This window comes from Oikopleura dioica, chromosome XSR (genome assembly GCF_907165135.1).
Source record: "Oikopleura dioica chromosome XSR, OKI2018_I68_1.0, whole genome shotgun sequence".
In the NCBI taxonomy this organism is placed as follows: domain Eukaryota; kingdom Metazoa; phylum Chordata; class Appendicularia; order Copelata; family Oikopleuridae; genus Oikopleura; species Oikopleura dioica.
In genome coordinates this window covers 1,032,313-1,055,771 of record NC_137294.1, presented here as the reverse complement: position 1 = coordinate 1,055,771, position 23,459 = coordinate 1,032,313, and the positions used below count along the sequence as shown (strand labels likewise).

The window sequence follows — 23,459 nt, the reverse complement described above, 5'->3', positions numbered from 1 at the left end:
ATTCTACATTAAGAATGTTCTCCCGAAATCTTTCATCAGGAAACTGATGCATAGCTACTAATGCTGATTCTGATCTTTTTTTTCTTGATTTCACGAAGCTTCCATTGTCTACTCATCATGTTTATCGACAGTAAATATTTGCGAGTTCGGATGTTCTATCTCCCCTACTTTTGCCGGAGTTCACTTCTGACAACCAGTTGAGAGAGGCGTGGAAAAATGAGCAAGTTGGTTTTTAAATATTTCGACTGCTACGGCCGTGGAGGCACCGTCAAATTGCTTTTCAAGGTAATTTTGCGAAACCTTTTTTTTTTATTTTTTTGTTTCATTTTTTTCACAATGGCTATTTTAGCTGGCGAACGTCGACTTTGAAGATGTGATCGTCCCCTTTGAAACGTGGAATGAAGATAAAGCCGGTCTCGGGCTTCCTCTTGACCAGCTTCCAGTTTTGGAAGTGGACGGTTTCACCCTCTGCCAAACCAAGGCGATTGAGCGATACGCCGCGACTAAAGCGGGCCTCATTGGCAAGTGCGCATTGACCGACGCAAAGGGAGAGATGCTTTTGGAAACGATCAGCGATGTCCGCCAAAAAGTATCCGTCGGGCTGATGGGCGCCGTGGCCGCTCAATTTCCCACCGAGCCAAACAGTTTCAAGCTCGTCGATAACACACAAGGTAAAGGGTTTAGATGTAGATGATTGACTTGATTTCTGATTGTTTTCACTGGCAACTTGGCGCGATCACGTGGCACGTTTTTCTAATTTAAACATCTTCAGAGAACAGAGACAAACGAGCCGCTGTCATGAGTGAAACTTACAAAAAGATGATGATGGAAAAAACTGCCGACTTCGATAAAGTGCTGAGCCTCATTCAGACCAACGAAAACTTCTGCGTTGGCGATGCGCTCACCTTCGTCGACATTCAAGTTGTCTCGTACTACATCTTCGCCAAGGACAAGCACTTTTCTTACGACTTCGAGAAAGCTACGCCCAAGCTTTTCAAGGTATGAAAAATCTAAGGTCTCGCTCACATTCTTTTGATTCTAGACAGCCGAAAACATCATCAACAAGAATCCAAAAATCAAAGAATTCGTGGACGACTTCTTCGCCAGCGGAAAACCTTGTACTGGTCTTGGAAACATGTACTGAGCAATGAGCATCATCATTCAAATAAACTTTTAGTTATTTTTGTGGTTATTCTTAGTGACCTTTTTCTATGATTTCGAGCTGGTAGCTATCCCCTCCGTGAATTATCGAAAAAGTGAGCGGAAAAAAGAGTGCTTCTATGATTAAATTATCATCTCGAGTTCACCGCCCTTCAGGTCAAATTCGGCTCACATGATCTCAGTCTGATAATGACTATTACTAACTGTTGCCCTACAGAGGTAGCAAAGCTGTTTCTCCGAGAATGTTAAAAATGCAGGGTTAATATATTAATTATTGCATTCTGCATATGTCTCTTGCATAAGTTCTGCAAGAGCGTTACTTTTCTATAGAACCCCCTGGCAGCGGATGGATATTTTAATGGCCTTGCGCTATGTGTTCCCGGCTTTTAAAGACGTCATTACTTCCTAAGCTGCCATTCAAACAAGTTTATCGTTCTCGAACTTCAAATTTTAAAGAATTTAGAACTTCTAAAAATCATTCTCGAATGAGTGACTAGTGCGCATTATGTATTTAATCACCACTGCGAAAAACCACGACTCTCGATCTCAATTAAACCGGCGCAATCGGAGAGCAAAAACGTAGCATATTCACCCTTTAATTGACGGACTTTGAGAGTCAACCCTCTTCGCGGAAATCATTTAGAAGCCAATTGTGCGCGCTCCCCATTTGAGATAGTAAAAACGAAAGTGATTCGGGAGCGTTGATGTCCGGCCGCCGTGACTTTTAAAACAAACGACGTGGCGATTATTCCTTCTCGAATTCGGAAACAGCAAGAACATTCTTTGTGGAGCTGACTGAGAATCGATAATCAAACAGCTGTCTAGTTCTTTCCGGAGCAGCGAGGTACTCTTGATGAATCGTACTTTCAAAGAAGCAGCTCTTGCGAGCCATCCAATATCTCTAGAATCTGGGCTAGTTAGGGTTAGGGTTAGGGACTGGGAACTCTAAAGGAGGTCTGGGGGGGCGAAGCCCCCTGGCTTAGGCCTCAGAGGGGGTCCCGGGGGGCGTAGCCCCCTGGGTTAGAGGCAGCTCGAATGATAACCCCTACTACCTCTTGTCTGTTTCTTGATTCCTAAACAATTAGTGAGTTCAACAACATCTGATGATCGTGGGATAATCGCGACAGTCTTATCATTCCCACAAGCGTATAAAACCGATCCAATTCTCGGTCAGATGCCAGTCTCAAAAAAACGATATGGAAGAGAATAAAATACTCGGCATCCCGTCACTCACCGTCGAAGATTTGAACAAACTCGCCGAGTTGAAGATCGACGATCGAAATCTCAAGCGAAAAATAGAGCTGATGACTTACACCGCTTACTACGAAATGCACGAAATGGATCAGGACCGGTCATCATTTTTCTTTGGATTTTATTAGCCGAAAATATTGATAGCCATTACAGGAAATAAAGACAGCTGAGCAGAACATTGTAAAGTTGCAAAGAATGGAGGGAATTTTCCGGGATACCTCAAACACTTTCGAAAATATTCAAAAAGAAATTGAAAAGGCCCCGAAACTTTTTCACGGGAAATTTTCAATCATCGTCGAGTCCATTTTCGCTCTACAGATGAAGGTTAATTCGACCTCATAACAGTTATTTACAGTTATATGATTATTTCTAGCTTGCCAAGGTTACGCTTCGAAGTGCCAAAAGAGCGTCCTCAAGCTCCAGCTCGGCATCAGAAATCTCCAAGCTCGGAAACGAAGTGCTCGCTTCGAGTTTATTCAATCCTTCGAGCGAGAGCGTTATGAGGAACTAGAGGAGCTCCTTCCCAAGTGCGAGATCTGTCTTGAAAATTACGACGGCGAGGAGCATCTGCATTCGTGCATCGTTGTCTGTGGTCACCAGTTTGGGCGATCCTGCTTGGAGAAAGTGCTGGAGAGAAGAAACAACTGTCCGATTTGTGAACGATTTTTCAAGAAACAAGATATTTTGACCCTTTACTGATCGATTTCAATAAATTTCATTTCGGTTTATTTTTAGTTTTTGGTTCAAAATTGAGGGCAGCAAAATTGAGGATCGAGTTCTCGGAGAAATGAAGGGAGTGTGAGTTTGGCGCGTCGCTTCCCTTTTCGGGCGGACTGATAAAAATTCTGAAGGACTTGACGCACCTTGCCTTGCTTGATAAGGACTTTCGGACTATGTAAAAGCAAATCGCGAGAAGTAGTGAATGTGAGAAGGCGTTTTATTCCGGCTAAGCTTCCTGTCCGAACTGGATTTGAATTTACTCGAACCCTCCTTCTCTTGATCATCCGCCGAAGATACCTTGGTGAATAAGTCTACTCTTTTTGGCATTGTCGCATATCCGGTTTTGACTATCTTCTACCCGAGAAAGTAGAAGGATGCGCTTTCAGTGATCGGATCAGATCTCGAAATGATAAGTGAAGGATTTCTTCGAGGAATTAATCTTTCTACTAATTCAGCAGAAGGATGATGAATATGCGCATTTAGAAGCTCTTGAATGTATTTTGCGCTTAGATTGTATGCCTTGTATTGTTGAACGCGTAGTTGCGCTAATCGCGCGCTTTCAGGTGGCGCGCGCGAGCGCTTTCGTCGGACTTTTGGTGGCGGTGGAGGCATCTCCGCGGATTTAAGAAAAACAATTAGCGCTCCACGGCGAGCAAGAGAAGTCGGAACAGGTGAATCTCCCTGTCGAGAGAGATCACACGTTTTCTCTCCCTTTTTACAATTTCCACGGGACCGGAGCACGCTTGGTCACTAACAACTGCCGGAATCGGTAAAGGTGCTTTATTACACGAGCGTTTAACTCCTCAACGACAGCGTATAAAAAGAGAGAAACGCCGACAGACTCAAAAACCAGACAGAGATGCGCGTAAGCGTTTTATTAACAGGTGAGTCCGAGAATCTTGAATCTTGACTGTAACTTGCTGTAAGACTGAATGTTCAGAAATAGAGCCATTAATCTGAGGGGCCCCTATTGAGCCAAAACTTTAAGTACTAAATTAGTGGAAAAGCAAACTTTTAATTATGCATTTTTTGTTGTGTAAATAGCGTGTTAAAAATGAGTTCCGGAAGGAAACATTTTCTTCACGATTTGTTTTTCCTTGATGGAGAGCCATGAGGGTTTGAAGCGCTGAATCTTTGGTAGAGCGTTTTGAAAACAATTTTGGTCTCGAGATTATACAACTTCCTAAATAGCCCCTTCAACCGTTGAATGCAGGTAAAAATTTATCCAAACAACGGTTTCCTAAAAATTTATTTTACGCCTTCTGAAATCCTTACTTTAAGGGGGTAGACATCAATAATCGGATTTCCTGTCAGTGTTTTCTCAAATTTTTAACTTAGTGACCCCCTTATTTTTTCTGCTCAAAATTTATTTCTGGCAATTATCTATTTCCTGTAGAAGCCAAAAAATTAAATTTCTTGAGCTTTCGAGGTGCCGCAATGCATCTCTTCTTGATGATAAAATGACCATTTTAGGAAAATTAGCGATCTTTGAAGAAAAATTTTCCTAATTTTTTTTTTTGAAATTCGAAATTTCAGCTTCCATAGGAAATAGAGAAAGGCCTAAAGTTTTTGTTTCCAAAGTAAAATAGGGGTGTTACTATTTTAACTTTGGGAGAAAAGTCTGACGGAAAATGGCGATTCTTGATATCTACCTCCTAAAAAAAGCAAATTCCGCTAGAAATGAAGACTATATTATTCATCCATCTTTGTCGGAAAAAACGGAGTACTTTCTGAATTCTCTTTTCCAGACAAGGTCGACCATAAGAAGCCCGTGATTTCGAGGCGTTTTCTTTTCCTCCGCGGTCAATCTAAATACCAGTGTAACATCTTTCGGCAGGAGCGTGTTCTATTGAAAACTGCAGCCAGATAAAATAATATTTTCAAATGGCTTACCGCATAGACCTGCGAGTCCTCACGTGAAGAATTACTGTTGTTGTAAAAATTGATTCTCCTCCTGAATCAATTATTTTCAAGGGCGTCAATTTATGCCTCAATTACGGATAATAGCAAAGGGGAAATGTATTTTAGCTCTCTAAACTATCACTTTTAATTAACTTTCACTTATAGCTTTATGCTGCTCAATATCCACAGCACAGAAAAGGCGGTCGAAGAAGGGTCTACTGTCAGGTAAAGAATACAGACGGGGCAAAAAGTACCTCCCGGAAAAGACAATCTCCACGAGCTCAATGAGCATCCGACGACCTCAAAATCCAGAAAGCAACAAAATTATTGCAATGGGTATTTTTTTGTAGAACTCAATTTTTTTAATTTTTATGTCAAGGCTTTTGATAATTTCAAATTATCCATCAAGCCGCCAGGTGCTTCTATTTTTTACAGCTTCTTATCCGTTGTCTACAAAAATGAGCCACTTCAGTACTGTTTGCACGAGCCCTTCTTTCTTCTTTCACGGGTTAATTGTATTTTCGAGGCTGAGAATGATAGTCACCCCTCCTAAGCCCCGAACGAGCGCTCTAGAAAAGGTTCTAGCAACATTTTCCCGCGTCCGGGCGTTAATTCTATTGTCCCAGAAGGCAGCTGCAAGAATTTTTTTGTACAAAAAGAAAAGGAAGCCTGCCATACTTACTACTTCTTGCGGCGGGATCAACACAGCTGGCGTTTGAGTTTAAGGGTGTACCTTTCTTAAAAACTTTCTTTGGCTTTCTTTTTCAATGCTTTATTTTTTATTACTATTGGTGTTATTTTTTATATTCCTCTTGTTTCCCTTTTGCTGGGTTTTAAAGTATGTTTTGTAGACAAAGAAGACAGCGGCGAGTGTTCCATCGAGGCGTCTAAGCGCGTCGAGTGCGGCTGGCCCGGAATCGAGAAATGGATTTGCGAAGCGCGAGGCTGCTGCTTTGACAGTTCTGGGGCGAAAGGCGACATTTGGTGCTTCGCCAAAGAGACTAGCGGTAAGTTTCCAAATAAGATCTTCGATTCTCCTCACGATTTATCAAACGTCAACTTTTCTCTTTTTCTTGAGTTGAATTCTCAGTTTACCCTAAGTTATCAGTTTGTTGTTCAAAGAAGATAAGATAAGATGCCTATTATTTTGAGAAAAACACTAAAATTATTCGTTTTTATTCGAGGATTGAATAATTAAAAAGTACAGTGGCTTCTTTCCTTCATTGACCTTTTTGGAACCACGTTTTATCCAATTTTAACCTTTTTTCAAGTCGCGCGTTCCAACAAAAATAATGATACAGTGAACGTTACAAAGCGCTTAAGCTATAACCGCTAAGCCGCTTGCGCCAAAATTATATTAAGGTTTTTCACGTTTTTTAAAGCGGGTAGATTAATGTCGCACGTGCTTTTCTTCGGTAATTGAGAGTCACACGCAGCCGTCGGTAACAAAAAGAAGAACAACTTGAAACTGATAAGGGCACACTGATTAAACTGGACGGTCTTGATTTTTGGGCGAGAGAGGATCTCTCTTCAAGTACCAGCGATCTTTGATCAGACTTGTGCCATCTTGAGCGCATGAAGCGTTTTCTGCTTTTTTCTAAAATTGTAGTCGTAAATTTTTGTGTCCCCTGCTACCCTCGCAATGAGGACATTCCTCTGTCAGTTTTTGTTTGTCCGAACTGGTTCTTTTAACGTGAACAATGTTGCAACCTGGCGCAGGCGGTAATTTAACTTATCCTCACGAATCCGCCGCGGACCAGCACTCACTTCTTCAGAAAAAGGCGCCTTTTGAATGTAACAATTTGGATTTAGACTCGAGCCAATGTGGAAGAGCGGATTTCCGATGCGTAAAAGACGGCAAGTGCGTGAAACGGGACGCAGTCTGTGACGGATACTACGACTGCCTCGATGGATCAGACGAGCTTCAGTGCGGTAAGTGTCGTCAATTAATTGAATTACAGTGAAAACTCAAAAATTGGCCGGTTTTCAGATCCGAATTCGCATAAAAACCGGCCAAATTTTGAGTTCTTTGCCGAGTTGCCAAATTTCTCCTTCAAAAAAGAAAATTTTCGTATAATTCGAAAATCGGCATGATTTTCACATTTTTGATGAATTTTATTCAAATTTAGCTTGTTTGAAGTCGTTTTTATTAGAATTTTGTCATTTGAAATGATTTAAAATAGCATAAATAGCATAATTTTGGCACATTGTTGATACAAAATTTTTTATTTTTGAAAAAGCGGCCAATTTTTGAGTCTTTTTCAGATTCAAAAATCAGTCAATTTCGACCAAAACCGGCCAAATTTTGAGAAGGCAAATTTTGAGTTTTCACTGTACAGGGAAAGCCCGAAATTCTAGCCGAAAATTTGGGGAGGTGTCGGAAACGACAAAAAATCCCGAGAAATTTTGCGTGGAAATTTCAACCAATCAGAAGCCTGCATTCGGCCAACCGGCCAATCAGCAGCCATGTAGCCGCCCACGCAAAATTTGTCGAGATTTTTAGTCGGTTCCTGACACCCCTCAAATTTAGAGGCGAAAATTTGGGTTCTCACTCTTTTCTGATGCAATTTCTGGGCTAATATCAACATCTTGGATCAGATTTTCGTGTCAGTAAACGTGGTCTAAACAAATTATCCACATGTTGCATGTTCTGGCCGTTTATCAATGCAAATATGTTCCTTATCGCGTCTTTTTGGGCTGTGAAATTAACCCAGTGAAAATTAAGGCTGGGCCGCTTGGACTGGCTGGACCAGATGTTCGCGAACATGCGGTAATGGATTGCGATTGCGCGAGCGTGCTTGTCGAGGACACCAAAAACTCTGCAGCGGGCGCAATCGAGAGCAAGAAGAGTGCTTTGCTGGCGCGTGCGTGGATACTGTTGCTGGCGAACGAGATGCCGACGTCTTGAATGCACAAATCAAGGCGCTTCAGGTGAGCACACTACAAGTTTAAGCCCTTCCAAAGAACGCTTTTGAATTTTTATTCTAAAATTTAAATTTTAGGCTGAAATCGGAGCTCTCGAGTCCCACGTCAAAGAAACCGAGATGAAAAACGAAGAGCTGCGAATCGAAATGGAGCTTTTCGAGGAAATGAACGATTCAAGCGTCTGCGACCAGCTCAATAATCTGAGAAAGCAGCTGGACAATATTCTCGAACGAAGACTGAAAAAATACCGTGGAAATTCCGGAATTCAAATCAAACTAAAATCGACATCGACCGCTGAGTCACAAGAAACAGACGCTGAAAGCACCTTTATCGAAAAGACGACAAGCTGGAAACCCCATCCTACCCGAGCACCCAAGGGAAGCATCGAAGAAGTCCAGTGGAAAGACAAAGGTGTGTTTTACAGCAAATATTTTTTTGCAAATAACTTTTTTTAATTTAGCGCAAAACAACACTTCTTTTGCCCGCGTGGCCGTTACGCGAACCCAAAAACGACAGCGAACACAGCGAAAACAAGCCAAGGGTCCAATTTTGATCGAGAGTCCAAATGAAGTTCGCGTAAGTATAGATATCGGCACTCGATCAATCAAAGCGAGCGCACGTTTCAATGCACGAGCCAAATTTGAGAATAATTGATATTCCATCTTTGATCTTTGAAATCGTAATTGTTATCAATTGAGCTGATTTTTCTTTCAGACGTTTTTAATGGACTTGGATGTGACGATAAAGAGTAACCAGATTTCGGACCCAATCCGTTATCTTCGCGATGAAACTTATGAGCGCTTGAGACTTCGGCTCGGCGAGAACACTCGGATCATGGGCCCAGATGTTAACAGGCTGCGTGAAAACTTGTTTGAGCTCCAGTTCCTTGTCTACACCACTGAGGTTCGATAAGCCTCGCTTCTAGCCTGTAATAAAACTATAATTTCAGCCAAAGTTTGACCAACTCGAGCTGCGCAAGGTAACAAGGGAAATCTTTCAACAGATGGAGTGGGTCAACTGGCGAGAGAATACCATTCAAATTCTTGCCTCAATCAAGGAAGAAGATAAAAATCAAACGAAAATTAAACTCAATAAAGAAGAAACAGACGATCAAACGATTCTTTTGGAAGCGGAGCTTTTGACACCACCAGATGTGATTTTGAAACAAGCTGTCGCAGAAGAGTTTACAGAATGGGAACAGTGGTCGAAATGCTCCTGCAGCGAAAAGGAATGGATATTCTTTGGGTCAACTATTATACCAATGATAGCAGACTCAAATCCGGGGTTACGCCGCCACTAAGAGAATCCTGTCTTGTGATTGGCTGACCGGATAACTTGTTCGCCATCCGTGGCGAACAGCTTCAAATCCCGGGCAAAGACCTGCTATCATTGGTATCAAGAATTTATTATAAAATAGTTTACTTGAGTAAAAACACACTGAGTATCCAATCAAGCGTCCAATGAAATCAAGATCGCGAGAATGCCTTACAGATCCTTGCTCTGAATTCCTTTTGAGTGAAAGCTCTTACGATTGCGTCGAAGAATGCCAAGAACTTCTCAATAGAATCAGTCTCGATGGCCATAATGAACGTAGAAGAAGACACGTTGACACCCCAGACCTTGTCTATGATCCTTCGCTTTGTGCTGATGCTCAAAGACACGCAAACCTTTTGGCGAGCACTGAAACATTCGAGCACGACCAAACGCTCGGTCAAAAGGGACTCGGCGAGAATTTGTACCAAGTGACTCCCATCCGCCGCAGCGAGGTAAGATTTAATTTTACGCGTTTCCTTTTCAAATCGCTTTTCTAAGAATGGTGTCTGGTATACCGTTCCGAGCAAAGCTGATGAGCATTATGAAAATGCCGTGAAGAACTGGTACAACGAAAGAACGCGATACTTTTATCAAATGGCCATGTTCACGCCAATGACTGGCCACTTCACTCAAATTGTTTGGAAGAGTACGACGGCGGTTTGCATGGCGCATGCATATTCTGATGAAGATAACCTCTACATTGTCGCGAGATACTCCGAGGGAGGAAACACTGTTGGAGAGTTCAGGGAAAACGTCCTTCCGCTGAAAAGCAATGAAGCATATGCGCAAGACGAGTGTGAGAGAATTCCTGCATCAGTGCTGGCACCGCACCTTCCTGCTCACTGGTCTTGCGAAGAATTTATTCAGTGCGACGAACAACGAGTTCCTTTTATCAAGACATGTGCTCCGGGAACAGCCTGGAGAGCCTATGTAAATTCTGTCGATGGAACTTGCGACTTTCCGGCCAATTCAAATTGTATTATCGAAAATGATCCTGGAAATGGAAAGTTATACGAAGGATACAGGCCTAGAACCTACGAACAAACAACTAAAGCTACAACTACAACTGTAACAGTTACGGCTACGGCCACCAAAACGACTACAACGACTACAACCACGACTACGACAACCACGAATACTACGACTACAACGACTAGTACGAAAACTACGACTACAACCACGTCTACTACAACCATAACTACGACTTCGACAACTACTTCAACTACGACTACTACGACTTCAACGACTACAACGGATACAACGACTACGACAACAACGTCGACTACAACAACTACAACTACGACTACAACGGCTACGACCACTACGACTACGACTACTACGACAACAACTACAAAAGTTACTACTACCACGACAACAAAGGCTGGCTCAACTACATCAACAACTACAACCACTACGTCATCAACTTCTACGACCACCAAAACAACGACTACGAAAATTGAAATAAGTTCTTCTGAGCAAATCATTGACGAAGCCCAACGTTTAATGGCTGCCGCCATAAATATTACAACCAAAGTTCCTACAACTACGACAGTATCGACAACATCGGAAACCAGCAAAATTTCATCTTCCACCGTGTCTATGTCATCAACAACAACAGTCACCACAGCTAGAATAACAACTACCAAGATAAGCCCTACGACAACGAGTACCAGTACGACTACAACTATGACCACGACTACAAGTACCACTAGTACTTCAACAACAACCACGACTACGACTACGACAACAACTACAACTACGATTACGAGTACGACTACGAGTACGACTACGACAACAACAAAAACAACTGTTACGACAACAACTTCTTCGACAACAACAACTTCAAAAAGCACGACAACAAAGGAAGAAAATCTTCCAACTGAATGCACTTGCATATCTAGCCGTGGTGACAAAATCCGAGAAGGTCGAATCGAGCAGATTCAGATAACCAAGGCTTGTTCTCAAGTGATTATCTGCCGTCAATCATGTGAGATCCAAGAGCTCACACCAATCTGTGACACGATGGAACTTGTGTCTAATGCCTTGATTAAAGGACAAGCGCGAACCACGCCACCAGCACCTCGGCCAACAATTCCAACGACACGATCTACAACCAAAACCACTACAAAAGCAACGACCACGACAAGGGCAACGACAACTACTCAAGAATCCTTAGCTCCATGGTTCTGGAACATGAACCCTTTCAAGTCAACAACTCAAAGACCAACCATCACTACAGCAAGCACTGAACCTCCCACAACAATTACAACAACTCAAGGATCCTTAGGATGGCTATGGAATATGAATCCTTTCAGACCAACAACTCAAAGAACAACCACAACAACAAGAGCCTATCCTACTCCGTGCACTTGCAGTAGTAACGGTCGAAATCTTAGAGAAAATGAATCTGCCATTTTCGAGATGAGCGCAAACTGCCGTCAAACACGCACCTGTGGCTCTGGATGTATTCTTCGAACTTCAACGCCAATCTGCAACGTGCAGCCCTCGCCTAGCAACTCCTACATTAACAGGTTGGTACTTTATTATGATAAAAAGCTGAGAGATACTGAGTAATGCAACTAAGGAATGATAAACGTGTTAGACGCGACACTTGAGTGTATCAAAACTTCTTATCGCCTTCATTCAGAGTAAATAGCAACTGCCAATGCGGCTGGAAGGGGCAACAGTTCTCCGGCCTTATCCCCAGCGACAAAGTCTGCTACTGGCTTCGTTGCACTTCCTACTTAGGCTACTGCCAGGCTCAAACGGTCGTCTCATGCGTTCATCCAGATACTAAGAAGATTGGTCCCTACTGGCCGGATAAGAATCGTCCGGCACCCACTGAGCATCCTAGTTGGAGCGCTTGGGAAGTCGCCTTTGTTAACGGGGAACCAATGAGACAGAGAGAAGAGGTCGGCCAAGCTGTTCAAGCTGTCAATCCATACAAACAGAAGATTCAAAAAGAAGACTGTTCAGTCTGGCGAGGATGTCTCCCACGACCAGAATGCATGAGCAACTATGTCCGATGCATCGGCACAAACTAACGAGAAAAATCGACCCTTTCTTTTAAAGAAATTTACATGCCTGTATAAAACAAAATGAAACTGACGTATTCCTTCCTGTACATACATTTCCGTGATAATGACATTATTACTTGTGCTGAAAAAGACAGCGCGAATGACACATTTCTATGTTTACAGAAAGCTCAACCCTATCTATAAGCGTAGCCTATCTGACCTCACACGCGATATTATAGAATTCCTTCAAATAAAAATTGCACCAAAATACAAATTGTCCTTTTTTTTCTTCGCGAAAAGCATCTTCTGCAGAAATTTCTTTTTTCGGCAAAGTAAGAGATCAATCAGGCGGCTGTAAAATCACCATTATCTCAACAAGAGGAGCAGTCAAATAACTGTCAAAAAAGTGACATCTGTTTTATAATAATATAATGTTTGTGTCTTTGAGCGCTCCGGAAGAGGTTCTCAATCATTTTGAGCCGTTCCTTTCCTTGAAGGAAATGAGCGCCGCCCTTTGTTGCATATACACTTGCCAATATTTAGATAATCAATTTAATTGTATATTAATATTATCGCACTTTTGGCGCGCGCAACTTGTTCAATGCCATCTCTCTTCCTTTTAGACAAAACTCGAGATTGATGAGTGCATCTTCTAGCTCCATAAAATTTACCCTAGCTTGCATTAACACTAGTCCATGTCAAAACGAAAAAGAATGATAGTTCCGTCTCCTGCTGAGAGGAATGATCGTAATCAGATTAGATAGATCTAATCTGGGGTCAGAGGGCGCTAAAATACAGTTTTCGGCGGCATAAAATCAGCCAGATGGGTTTATAAGGGAAACATTCAAAGAACAAGAGCCCTAAAATTCAATATTAATTTATCTTTTGAACCGATTATTCTGAACTATGCGAGTCTACAAGTTGCATTCTTCCAATCATGCTCGAGAACTGAAGCTCTGGTCTTCTGAAGTTATCACTCAAAATGTTGGTGAACTTCACAATCTCTTCGGCAAACTCGAGACAAAAGAAAAACACCAAAAGGAAATTTCCCGTTCAATTAATTTTCTTATGAAAAAACTTCGCCCGAAGACAAGGAGTGAAAGACGCAAAATGCATGAGAGCAAAAAGTCGGTACGAGAAAGTGCAAAGAAAGTGAGGGAAGAAAAGCGGAGAATAGAAAGATCACTCGTCCAGTACAAGAAGCAGTACAATCAAGTCGTTGCCGATATTCGAAAAATCCAAAGCCTTATTTACCGAACTTTATCTCGTGATCTTTGACTGCGCCAGTTCTAGTCTACTGTAAGAGACTAGCAAAGATTCATAAAACTGTCTTTCTTAAAATAAGAAAAAAATCTGAAAAAAATAAAGAAATGAAAGCATTGAAAAGAGCAATTGAAAGAGCAGTTTTAATCACGCGCTTGGTAAAGTCAAGTCCTCTTGCCTTTTCGTTTATCAATTTTCCGCTTCTCGCAGAATCCAATCCCGGGAACTACAACTTCTTCACAGTTCTTCTTCTTCTGCTTGATTTGTTATTTCGGAAATATCGTAATACGCACCGTTGTAAGAAGATGTACCGCTCGCTGATAAGAGATTTTGTGATGTCCTGCCACTTCTTCCGCTTTCGCGAATCAAGATCCGGTCTCCTGCTCTGCTTACAGGATTATTCCTGTGTAAGTCTTTGAAAGTAACACTGAGCTCAGCTGGATTAGGATTCTTTTCCGCACACGTTTATTTGTATCTCCAGCCTGGGCGGCTCCGATTTCGCTGGAAACGAAGAAGAAGACACTTTTATACCGCCTTACGAATGGTGCATTAGATGGTAAACACGCGAGTGGCATCTGTCAGACTGTCAGCGAATTGAATTAGCTGAAGTGACCTGCTGGGTCAATCACTGTTTTTACGGGCCGCCGTGCACACAACGTGTTCAATTATCGCCTGAAATCGTGAATTACTGCTATTTTGCTCAAAGAAAACCCAACCTGTCCCTTTTATTTTCCAAAAAAATGAATAAAAAATATAAAAAAAATAAAAAAAAAATAATTTTTTTCTAAAAATTATTTTCTAGTACAAAAAAGCCATAAAGTTTTAAATGAAAACTTTTCATGAAAACTCATGAAACTCTAAATAAAAATAAGAAATACAGAAAAAGACCATCACACTTAGTGGCGAGTGGCCTTACAAGAGTTTCAAGAAGTATTATATCTAGATTTGGTAGAAAAAAATCTTAGCAGAGTGTTCTTAGCCTAAATATTTTTCCGCCTCCGACAATTTGGCGATTGGAGATATGCCCAAGTCTAGTCTGGAATCTTCTTATGCTCATGAGACCCGGACAAATATTATTAAAGCCACCACTAGTTTTATAATTAACGTGAATGATATGATGTCATCTTGCCCTTCCTGCACAACAGTATTTTAGGTTCTTAGTAGAAAATAGGCAAAAAATATTCCCTAAAATTTAGAAACACTTTGTTCATTGTGTTGTGGATTCTTGGCGTAGAATTTTTTGGAGATGAAAAATTATGATGGTAAACATTTTTGTATACATAAGATTGCATGAAGTACTCTTTGCCCAAAATGCGTATAGTTTATGTATGCGCAGCTGAAAACAGATAAGCATTCAGGGACGAATATCAATTACCGAAGCTCGCATCGTGAACAAACCGATAAAATGCAATTTCTGGAATGCTTCACAAACAGGCTGATTTAATCGTAAGAGGGTCCCAAGGATCCTTCGCTTAAAATGCACTAGAATGAATTTTTATTTTCATAATTCGTCGACATGTTTTGCTCCAAGCTTAAATTTGTTGTTTTCTTCTTCGTCGACGTCTTCTGAGTAAACCCCATAGATAATGTTTCCGTCTAGATACCGTCGTATGTTCAGGCTCAATATTTCTTGTAAAAAAACGAGTACCTTGATCTTCTTTGACTTCAATGACTTTCTCAGACGGCCCTTTCATCTTCTGATGTAGATATTTCTTCATTTCAGGAGTCAGCTCTTTCCGCTTGAGTGCTAAAAATACTTATCCGTAGGGGGCTCGAGAAAATACTTTACCTTCGTAGTCGCCGATCACATTGTCCAGCTTGTCGCCAAAAGTGTCGAAACAGCAGCCGAGGATCTTGTCACAGAAAAGCGCCAGTCCTTCAAAAGTTTCCTCTCTTTTTGATTCTGTTTTTCCGAAAAGTAGCTTACCTTCGTCATACTCTTCCTTTTTAAAGTTCAATATTGTACAGCTGACACACGAGTCCACATCACAATCCAACTTCAACGAGGCCTTGACTGAAGTGTCGCGAAAAAGACCAATCATCAGAAAAATTGTCGAAAAAATTGCCTCATTTTTTTTACTTTTGACGAAATATTTTTTACGCGCAGATTTTTAGTGCTTTCGTTTCTTCGCACATTTATGTAATTTTAAAGGCAGTGTCGTTTATTCAAACGCTCGCAACTTGCCAAGATATACTTTCACCTCTATGCTTAAAGTTGTAAAACTGACCTTTTTGCCGAAGAATCTTCGGCGCGTGAACTTGCTAGACGCGCAAAGTTATCGCTCTGAACTTCAAATATTCAGTTTTACTCCTGAATAACTGATAAAGTTATTTAAGGTCGGCATTAGAGTCTACCCTACCTAGTCGCCTTGCTTCATATTTTGAGATAGTCGCAAATGCAAAGATGCTTTTTCGCTTCGATGCTTTGAGAGGAATACTTTTTATAGGAATTTTAACTCGGTTATCGTTCGGATTCGATCTCAGAGCTGCGAAGACGCGACAACAACTTGCAGAAGCTATACTTCGAATTTACGTTGCAAAAGATGGAACAAGATTGGTTTGAGAAAGTCTTAGAAATCTTAGATATAGTCGATATGTTGAAAAAACCTTCGTTAGTTTACCGTTTTCGATTGAAGAGATCTTTTCAAGTGGTTGCTGGTGTACTTTCAATTCGTTCAGTGGACTCAAGGGGCGTCCCCAGTCTGCTATTGATAAAGTATGTCGTGACTGGCACCGATGCGAGCTCTGCGCTCAAATTGATCATCAAGTCGATTGGAACGCCGCCGTTACCTACGATCTGGGACTTCATTCTCCCGATAATAAGCAGCGGTTTTACTGTGAAGAAGCTCAGAATAGTGTGCAAGAACAGAACCAGTGTCTTTGTGACATAGAAATGATACACAGAATCTACGAAATTATCACTTCATTCGACCAGTCTCATGCGCTCTCGGCTGGATTCAATAGAGAATTATCATGTGTTCCAATCGGGCATATTGACAGAGAAAAGAAAGACCAGTGCTGCGGAGAATACCCTACACGATTTCCATATTCATCGTCAAGCAAAACATGTTGTGGTGGCAAGACCTTAAATCCGTTGTTTATGGAATGTTGTGATGGCCGAGTATCTGCAATCGGGACCTGCTCTACTCTTGCGCCAACAACTGATCCTCCGATTTCTTCCACAACAGGAGGACCACTTTCAACATCAACTCTTTCAACTCCTGGACCCACAACAACCACTCCAGGTCCGCCTGGAACGACTACAATAGGTCCACCAGGAACTACAACAACAGCTCCGCCGAATCCTCCTGGAACAACAACTGCAGGACCATTAGGACCTTCAACTACAGCTCCACCAGGTCCTCCAATAACAACAACAATTGGTCCACCAATGCCTCCAACAACAACAGCTCCCCCTGGACCGCCCGGAACAACGACGTTAGGACCACCAGGACCATCAACGACGGGTCCTCCTGTCTCAACTACAGCTCCACCAAATCCTCCCGGAACAACAACAATGGGTCCTCCAGCGCCTTCAACAACAGCTCCTCCTGTACCGCCAGGAACAACGACGTTAGGGCCACCCGGACCATCAACGACAGGCCCTCCTGTCACAACTACAGCTCCATCAAATCCTCCAGGGACAACAACCGTCCAACCACCTGATACGTCAACTACAGCTCCACCAGGACCTCCCGGAACAACTACAATGGATCCTCCAGCGCCTTCGACAACAGCTCCTCCTGGACCGCCCGGAACAACGACGTTAGGGCCATCCGGACCATCAACGACAGGCCCTCCTGTCACAACTACAGATCCACCAAATCCTCCAGGGTCAACAACCGTCCAACCACCAGGTCCGTCAACTACAGCTCCACCAGGACCTCCCGGAACAACAACAATGGGTCCTCCAGTGCCTTCGACAACAGCTCCTCCTGGACCGCCCGGAACAACAACGTTAGGGCCACCCGGACCATCAACGACAGGTCCCCCAAACCCTCCAAACACAACAACTGCCGTGCCAACAGAACCTTCAACTACTGCTCCGCCAGGTCCCCCCGCGACGACAACACCAAGTCCTTCAACGACAACTACAACAAAAACTGTGACAACGACAACTTTCACTACAACGACAACAAGTACCACAACCACGACTAGGACTACGACCTTTACGACCACTACAACGTCTACTACGACTACAAGCACGACTACAACAACCACAACTACGACAACTACGACAACGACTACGACAACTACAACTACGACAACAACAACGACTACGACAACGACGACTACAACGACTACCACGACTTCAACTACGACCATTCTTCCTACCACAACAATCGCACCAATATGCGTCCCTTCCCCTTGCTTGAATAATTCCACATGTGTGGCAATCAATTCCACTGTTTCAGATTGTCAATGTCAGCCAGGATGGGCAGGTGAATTCTGCGATGTTGTCTGCCCAGCTACGTTAACGGGCCGTCTCGACTTAGCAGTGCTTATGGACGTTTCCGGGACTATTGCTTCGAATCCGAACAAAGATGCGGATACTTTTGCATTTTTCGAAGCTCTACTAAACGAGTTCGACACTGTTAACCAAGTTCAATTATCCATAAGCTCGTTCTCAGATGATGCTGTCATTGACCTTCCGATGGGCCATTATAATGAGCTTCAAATCATGAGCGCAGTAAATAGTATCGATTGGGTGGGCGGCCTTACTGATATAAACGAAGGACTGATAACTGCGTTGAGTACCATGAATACGACTGACGATGTTCCAGATGTAATGATCTTTGTCTCTGATGGATTTGATTCTTTTGATCCGGCTGCGATTGGAGGAAACGCTGCAAATATCACCAATGCTGGTGTAGAAGTGGTTGCCGTCGGCTTTGGTCTCAATGGCTTTGTTAACTTTATGACTCTTATGACCGTTGCTGACAACGAAGGTGGGAATGTGTTCACAGCTAGTACTGGTGATGAGCTGATGGATCAGACGTCGGCGATTCTGGAAGCTTTGTGCACTGCAAATTCCCCAACACGGTTCGCTGTCGAGCATAATGATCCTGTCGGAGAAGGAGAGGTTTATACTACTAAAACGTCTAATATGTTACTTGAAAAATAAACCATAAAAGCCGACTTCATGACGATTCAAATGATGGCTCTTCATATCGATCTGACAGGAGAACCACCGTTTTAAAATACCGAGAAAACGAACGAATATTCCAAATCTGACCACACCTCTTTCCATATCTTGCCATCACCTTTTTTAACTTTACTTTACAAACTTTTGCAATACCGCTGAAGCAGCTGATTCAAGTTATCTGACATTTCAGAATAAATTCGAGCTTCTTTGCAGCTGAATCACACGCGCTTTGTGTCCGGAAATTTTATAGTTCCTTATGAGATGTATGTTTAGTCGAATAGCTTTCTCGGCAACTCGTCTTTTACAGAGAGAAAGAGAAGAAAGAGAAGAAAACTATGGCTTCGGGGGCCGCATTGTCGATTTTAATAACACTTGTTTGCTATGTTTTGCCGATGATATTAGGAAAAGAGTCGAACTGCTCTTTAATATTATGATGCAGCTCTCTGTATGCGTATTTCGACATCAATAATAGCATTTGCATACGGCTTCTACATCATTTGCAATATCAAGTACGAAGACTCGGAGAGTGAAGAAACCTGCGAAAAATGTAACAGCAGAGAAAGAAGTCTCGACCAAATTTTCGGCAATGAAAGCAAAATGAAAGGAGCTGCAATTATTACTTGCTCAAATGTAATTGAAAAATTTTTATGAAAATTTTTGATAAAAAACAATCCAAGTGCTTCGTTTACTGTGGATGCAAAGATGACCCTGAAGTCGGCAAAGACGAAGACATAAATAATCAGGGCACAACCAACTACGGGGCTTCGATTCACACTCTCCCCCAAATTCCACTTGCCAACGGAACTGGGCAGCAAAGCGAAGTCTTGCAACGAATGGAAGAAATTGGACAAAAGCTGGGTCAAAATCGCAGGTTTTCTTCCCAGCGAGGATCAATGGTTTCGATGCAGCAGCCAGAGAGCTCGAGGAGAAATTCAAGAACCACGAAGAGAAACTCTCTTATTGACGATTACCGAAAGACTCAACAGCTTGAGAATCTCACTGAAGAGACTGCTTCGGACGGATTCTTGAGGTACTATTCGTATTTTTTGTTTGCACGAAGGTAACGCAAACTGTAGCTCTATTTCTACACCACTGCCGACGGCCGGTTACGACAGTATTCCGGATGGCGGCCCAACTTCCGCCAAATCCAATAGCAACGCGTTTAAATTTCCTTCTTCGGTAAAACTATTTATTCAAGACGGCAAGTAACAGTAACTATATTACATATTTCAGGAACGACACGGTGACTCTCACCAGGCTTGAGTAAATTCCGACATATTTTACAGCTCAATCACATGCTCGTGTCTTCTCAAGATCGAGTTGAAATTCTCCGGAAACGTAACTTTCTTTTTCTTCTTTGCACTGCTGTCTCCCTGAATAAAATTTCATTAAAATTTCCGATCAAATAATCGAAAAATTTGCCTTTTTTAAAATGTTTTCATGCGGCGGCAAATTACTGTTTTGGTTCGTGTTTTTGCTCTGTTTGTTCATATTCGAGCATATTTTGTCGGTTTCTTCGAGGATATCATCGACGCATTTTGAATCTTCCGTGCATTCTATTCAATTCAAATATTCAACTACTAAAAAAACAAAAAAAAATACCTTCAACGACGAAAATTTTCACGGTGCTTGAAAATTCTTCAGCAACAATGAGTCTGTCGTTAAAAAATCTGAAGATTTTCGGAAAGTCGAGGCCGCAATTTCCTAAAATGAGAGTTTTCAGGGTTTCAGATTTATTCGTTTACTGTCGGCAAGAATGGCGGTTTCTGAGGTGTTTTGGTCAACTTTGAGGATGCTTTGTGTCCAGCAATTCGATATATACAGATTATTGTCGGGGGACAAGGTCATTCCGCTGATTTCCTGAAAAACATAGTAAATAAAAATAGTCCATAAGAGAACTAACATCTAAACCAGACGGATGAAGAATGCGGGAGAACGAAGAGCCTTTCGATTTTGAGGTGAATATCTTTATACTGTTATTCGCAGAGTCGAGCATGAGCAGTTCATCTTTCAGCTGAATCAGGCAAGAGCATTGAGGTAGGGTTGTGTCGTTTGAATGTGCAGTCGAAAGCTGAAAAATATTTTGCTTTGTTTCACTTTTCTCGTTTTTCTCTCTTACTTGAGATAAAAATCGCCCATTTTCAGTCATAATTGTTATTTTTTGATTGGAAGAGTCGAAAACAAAAAGCTCCTTTTTCTTGTAGCAGCTTGTAATGGCTGTTGGTCTAGCGATACCGCCATCCACGACGCGTCTAAAAGTTAATGAAAATAATATTGCTCATTCTTACTTGAGAATATGGCCGTCAATAGGAGAAGCAAGAACCAAAGAGTCCTCATATGTTAGAGCCAATTTATCGCCGTAAAGACAGAAGGAAGTGGGCTCGAAGGGAACTCCTTTCAAGGCAAATTTAAAATGCCGCAAGAGTTTGCCCTTCTGATTATAAATAATCAACTTGGCGTTTTGGAGATCAAGGAGGAAAATTTCCCCAGTGCGGGAGACCTCGATCAGCGGCGAGGAACCAAGAGTGACGTCCTTTTCAAAATCGCCGAGTTTCATAAACAACCGCACAGAAGGATTTTTCAGAACAATTTGCTTGACATTTTTGCTCGGAGGTTTTGGCAGAGGAGCGACGGGTTCCGGGGACGGTTTCTTGTTCGAACAAGATGGGCTGGCGGATTTTGGTGGGAGATGCAGCACCTCGTGTGTGTCTTGCTTTGGCTGCAGAGACGAGTTGGACGGACTTCGGATGGTTTTTCGGGGGCAGTCGGGGTGGCTCTTCTGTGATTCCAGAATCGCTGCCTGAAGAATGAATGCTGTCAGGCCGTTTGAGTTCGACGGTTTGCGTTTTCAGTTGAGTAGGTGTCTCGCAAGAGAAATCCTCGACGTTTGAAATCTCTGGAGGAACGACTTCAAATGTTCCGAGATCAATATCCATCAGTCTTTCTGCATGATTGACATGGTAGATTGTCGAGTTTGAAGGAATATCTATGTTTGAGTTGGAAAGAAGGCTGTCTATCGCATTTCTAGCGCGCTGAAGCTGAATGATTTCGTTCGGTGTCCCGATCTGAACGACGCGCGAAATAAAGTCCCCACAGCGACGCAATTGACGATCGCGAGATGTCAAAACCTCTCGCTTCTCCTTGCAATCATCGAGGTCGTGATTGTACTGCGAGTCTATCTCTGCAACGATTCTTTCCAGCCAGCTGTCGATGGCACTGTGAGCATCTTGAGCAATTGTTTGAGATTCTCTCAGAGCTTTATTTTTCTCGAGAACTAGCTGCTCTTCAATGCGAGTCATGTGCTTCAGCTCGGCTCTGAGAAGTTCCGCTTTTCGATGAACATCAGCCAGGCTTGTTTCAAACTCAGCGAGTTTTTCCGCCATGGCGTCTTTGACGAAGACTTCCTTGTGTCTTTGATGTCCGCTGCAGAACTGGCAAACCGATTTGTTACAGTCGAGGCAAAATAGTTTCGTCTCTTCTGACGGATGCTCTTGACAAAATACTTTCGCGCGACTTCTTATTTCTTCGTCGTGTTTTCCTGTCTTGATTTGCTCCATTGTGAGGACCATGTGGCCACGGGTTAGTTTTGTCCGGCAGTGAAAGAGAGCACATTCGCTGCATAGCCAGTCGGAACATTCGATGCATTTGTGAGTTCCACGCGAGCTGACGTTCTCTGGACAGATGTCGCAGTTTGGCAATGCAATCTCGTCCAACGTCATGTCGTTCATATGCTGAAGATTCTAGCTTTATTTCTGGAGAAAAAAGTAAAAACTCTCGACGGTGATTGATTGGAGAAGGGAATCGAGAGAACCGTTCAACTGAATCTGGCGCAGATCAGTGTTTTACAGTTTTTCTAGAGCGAGTTCTGGCATACGAGTATTGATGATAACTGGCAGTCATTGATGGCAGTAACCCCTCCACTATGCACTGACTGTAAAGGACTGCATAGTGGGGGTTTCGAACTCACTCGGGCCTACTATCCGCGGAAGGCGCAATTGGTTGTCAGTACCAACTGCGCCACCGCTCCCGACACGTGACCCTAGAAACAGGACTCTTGTATCATCAGTAAACAACCATATCTCTAGAAAACATCCGAAAATGCACCCATTAGATTCAGTTCTCAATCTTTCCACATTTTCATTCGAAATACCTGCGAAGGAACTGCCGAGTAGAGCGCGATAAGGGGATCCATTGGCAAATCTCTGACAGAGAGGGACAGCTTCGTCGATAATCCGCACTGAGCACATTCTACTCTCGTTTCGTTTTCGCTATCGGGTTGGACAGCTTTGGTACTCTCCATTCGGCACTCGAGGCATGCTAGGCAAAACGAGTGTCCACACATTAGTGCGCGCTAAAGGTGGTTAATGCCAGTAAACTGCTTGCTAAATTTGAGTAGGCATCTGTGTAAATACAGCTATTTACTCAAGCAACCCAAAATGTACGAGCGAACATATATTGCCTACCTGGTCGATTGAAAAGTTGCCGCATAGTTGACACTCCATCAGCCTGGAAATAGAAGAGTTAGCCGTTGAAGAATTAATCTTTGAGGAAGAACTTGGCCATAAAGTGTTCAAAAAAGTGATGAAGCAGAAGCTATTTCCTATCAAAATCGAGCTTTGAACACCTCATCGAACATGCTTGCAAAAAATCGTCTGACTTGTTGAATTTGGCCAAATTCAAAAATTCGGTGTTTCTGTATTTGGCAAGGTTCGCAAGGGATTTTTCCATTGAGGAGTGCGCGTCACATAGATTCTGGAGCA

The 23,459-nt window shown here is 42.5% G+C and overlaps 6 protein-coding genes across 6 annotated transcripts; 4 read left to right on the top strand and 2 right to left on the bottom strand.

The window, feature by feature from the left end:
- The first annotated feature begins 133 nt into the window (after positions 1–133).
- On the top strand, positions 134–1,192 carry LOC145706930 (putative glutathione S-transferase gst-36). Its single transcript, XM_081784386.1, has 4 exons — positions 134–285; positions 350–671; positions 773–999; positions 1,043–1,192. Exons 1-4 carry the CDS (start codon positions 217–219, stop codon positions 1,142–1,144), a joined length of 720 nt encoding a protein of 239 aa, XP_081640512.1. The 5' UTR covers positions 134–216; the 3' UTR covers positions 1,145–1,192.
- Positions 1,193–3,801: 2,609 nt separating this feature from the next.
- On the top strand, positions 3,802–9,259 carry LOC145707184 (uncharacterized). The gene is made up of 9 exons (XM_081784675.1): positions 3,802–4,016; positions 5,200–5,370; positions 5,886–6,041; positions 6,847–6,966; positions 7,760–7,965; positions 8,037–8,370; positions 8,420–8,535; positions 8,674–8,862; positions 8,909–9,259. The coding sequence occupies exons 1-9, from the start codon at positions 3,992–3,994 to the stop codon at positions 9,257–9,259; spliced, it is 1,668 nt and encodes a 555-aa protein (XP_081640801.1). The 5' UTR covers positions 3,802–3,991.
- A 157-nt stretch (positions 9,260–9,416) lies between these two features.
- On the top strand, positions 9,417–12,564 carry LOC145708233 (uncharacterized). Its single transcript, XM_081785888.1, has 3 exons — positions 9,417–9,725; positions 9,772–11,804; positions 11,921–12,564. The coding sequence occupies exons 1-3, from the start codon at positions 9,420–9,422 to the stop codon at positions 12,315–12,317; spliced, it is 2,736 nt and encodes a 911-aa protein (XP_081642014.1). The 5' UTR covers positions 9,417–9,419; the 3' UTR covers positions 12,318–12,564.
- A 2,428-nt stretch (positions 12,565–14,992) lies between these two features.
- On the bottom strand, positions 14,993–15,646 carry LOC145709740 (uncharacterized). The gene is made up of 4 exons (XM_081787439.1): positions 15,481–15,646; positions 15,343–15,429; positions 15,202–15,300; positions 14,993–15,149 (listed from the first exon to the last, which is right to left on the bottom strand). The coding sequence occupies exons 1-4, from the start codon at positions 15,593–15,595 to the stop codon at positions 15,055–15,057; spliced, it is 396 nt and encodes a 131-aa protein (XP_081643565.1). The 5' UTR covers positions 15,596–15,646; the 3' UTR covers positions 14,993–15,054.
- A 3,500-nt stretch (positions 15,647–19,146) lies between these two features.
- On the top strand, positions 19,147–20,097 carry LOC145707174 (uncharacterized). The gene is made up of 4 exons (XM_081784663.1): positions 19,147–19,329; positions 19,377–19,729; positions 19,776–19,878; positions 19,933–20,097. The coding sequence occupies exons 1-4, from the start codon at positions 19,147–19,149 to the stop codon at positions 19,960–19,962; spliced, it is 669 nt and encodes a 222-aa protein (XP_081640789.1). The 3' UTR covers positions 19,963–20,097.
- Positions 19,873–23,041, bottom strand: LOC145707173 (uncharacterized). Its single transcript, XM_081784661.1, has 9 exons — positions 22,850–23,041; positions 21,537–22,430; positions 20,988–21,499; positions 20,819–20,951; positions 20,603–20,770; positions 20,445–20,559; positions 20,302–20,403; positions 20,122–20,255; positions 19,873–20,072 (listed from the first exon to the last, which is right to left on the bottom strand). Exons 1-9 carry the CDS (start codon positions 23,039–23,041, stop codon positions 19,980–19,982), a joined length of 2,343 nt encoding a protein of 780 aa, XP_081640787.1. The 3' UTR covers positions 19,873–19,979.
- Positions 23,042–23,459: the final 418 nt, after the last annotated feature.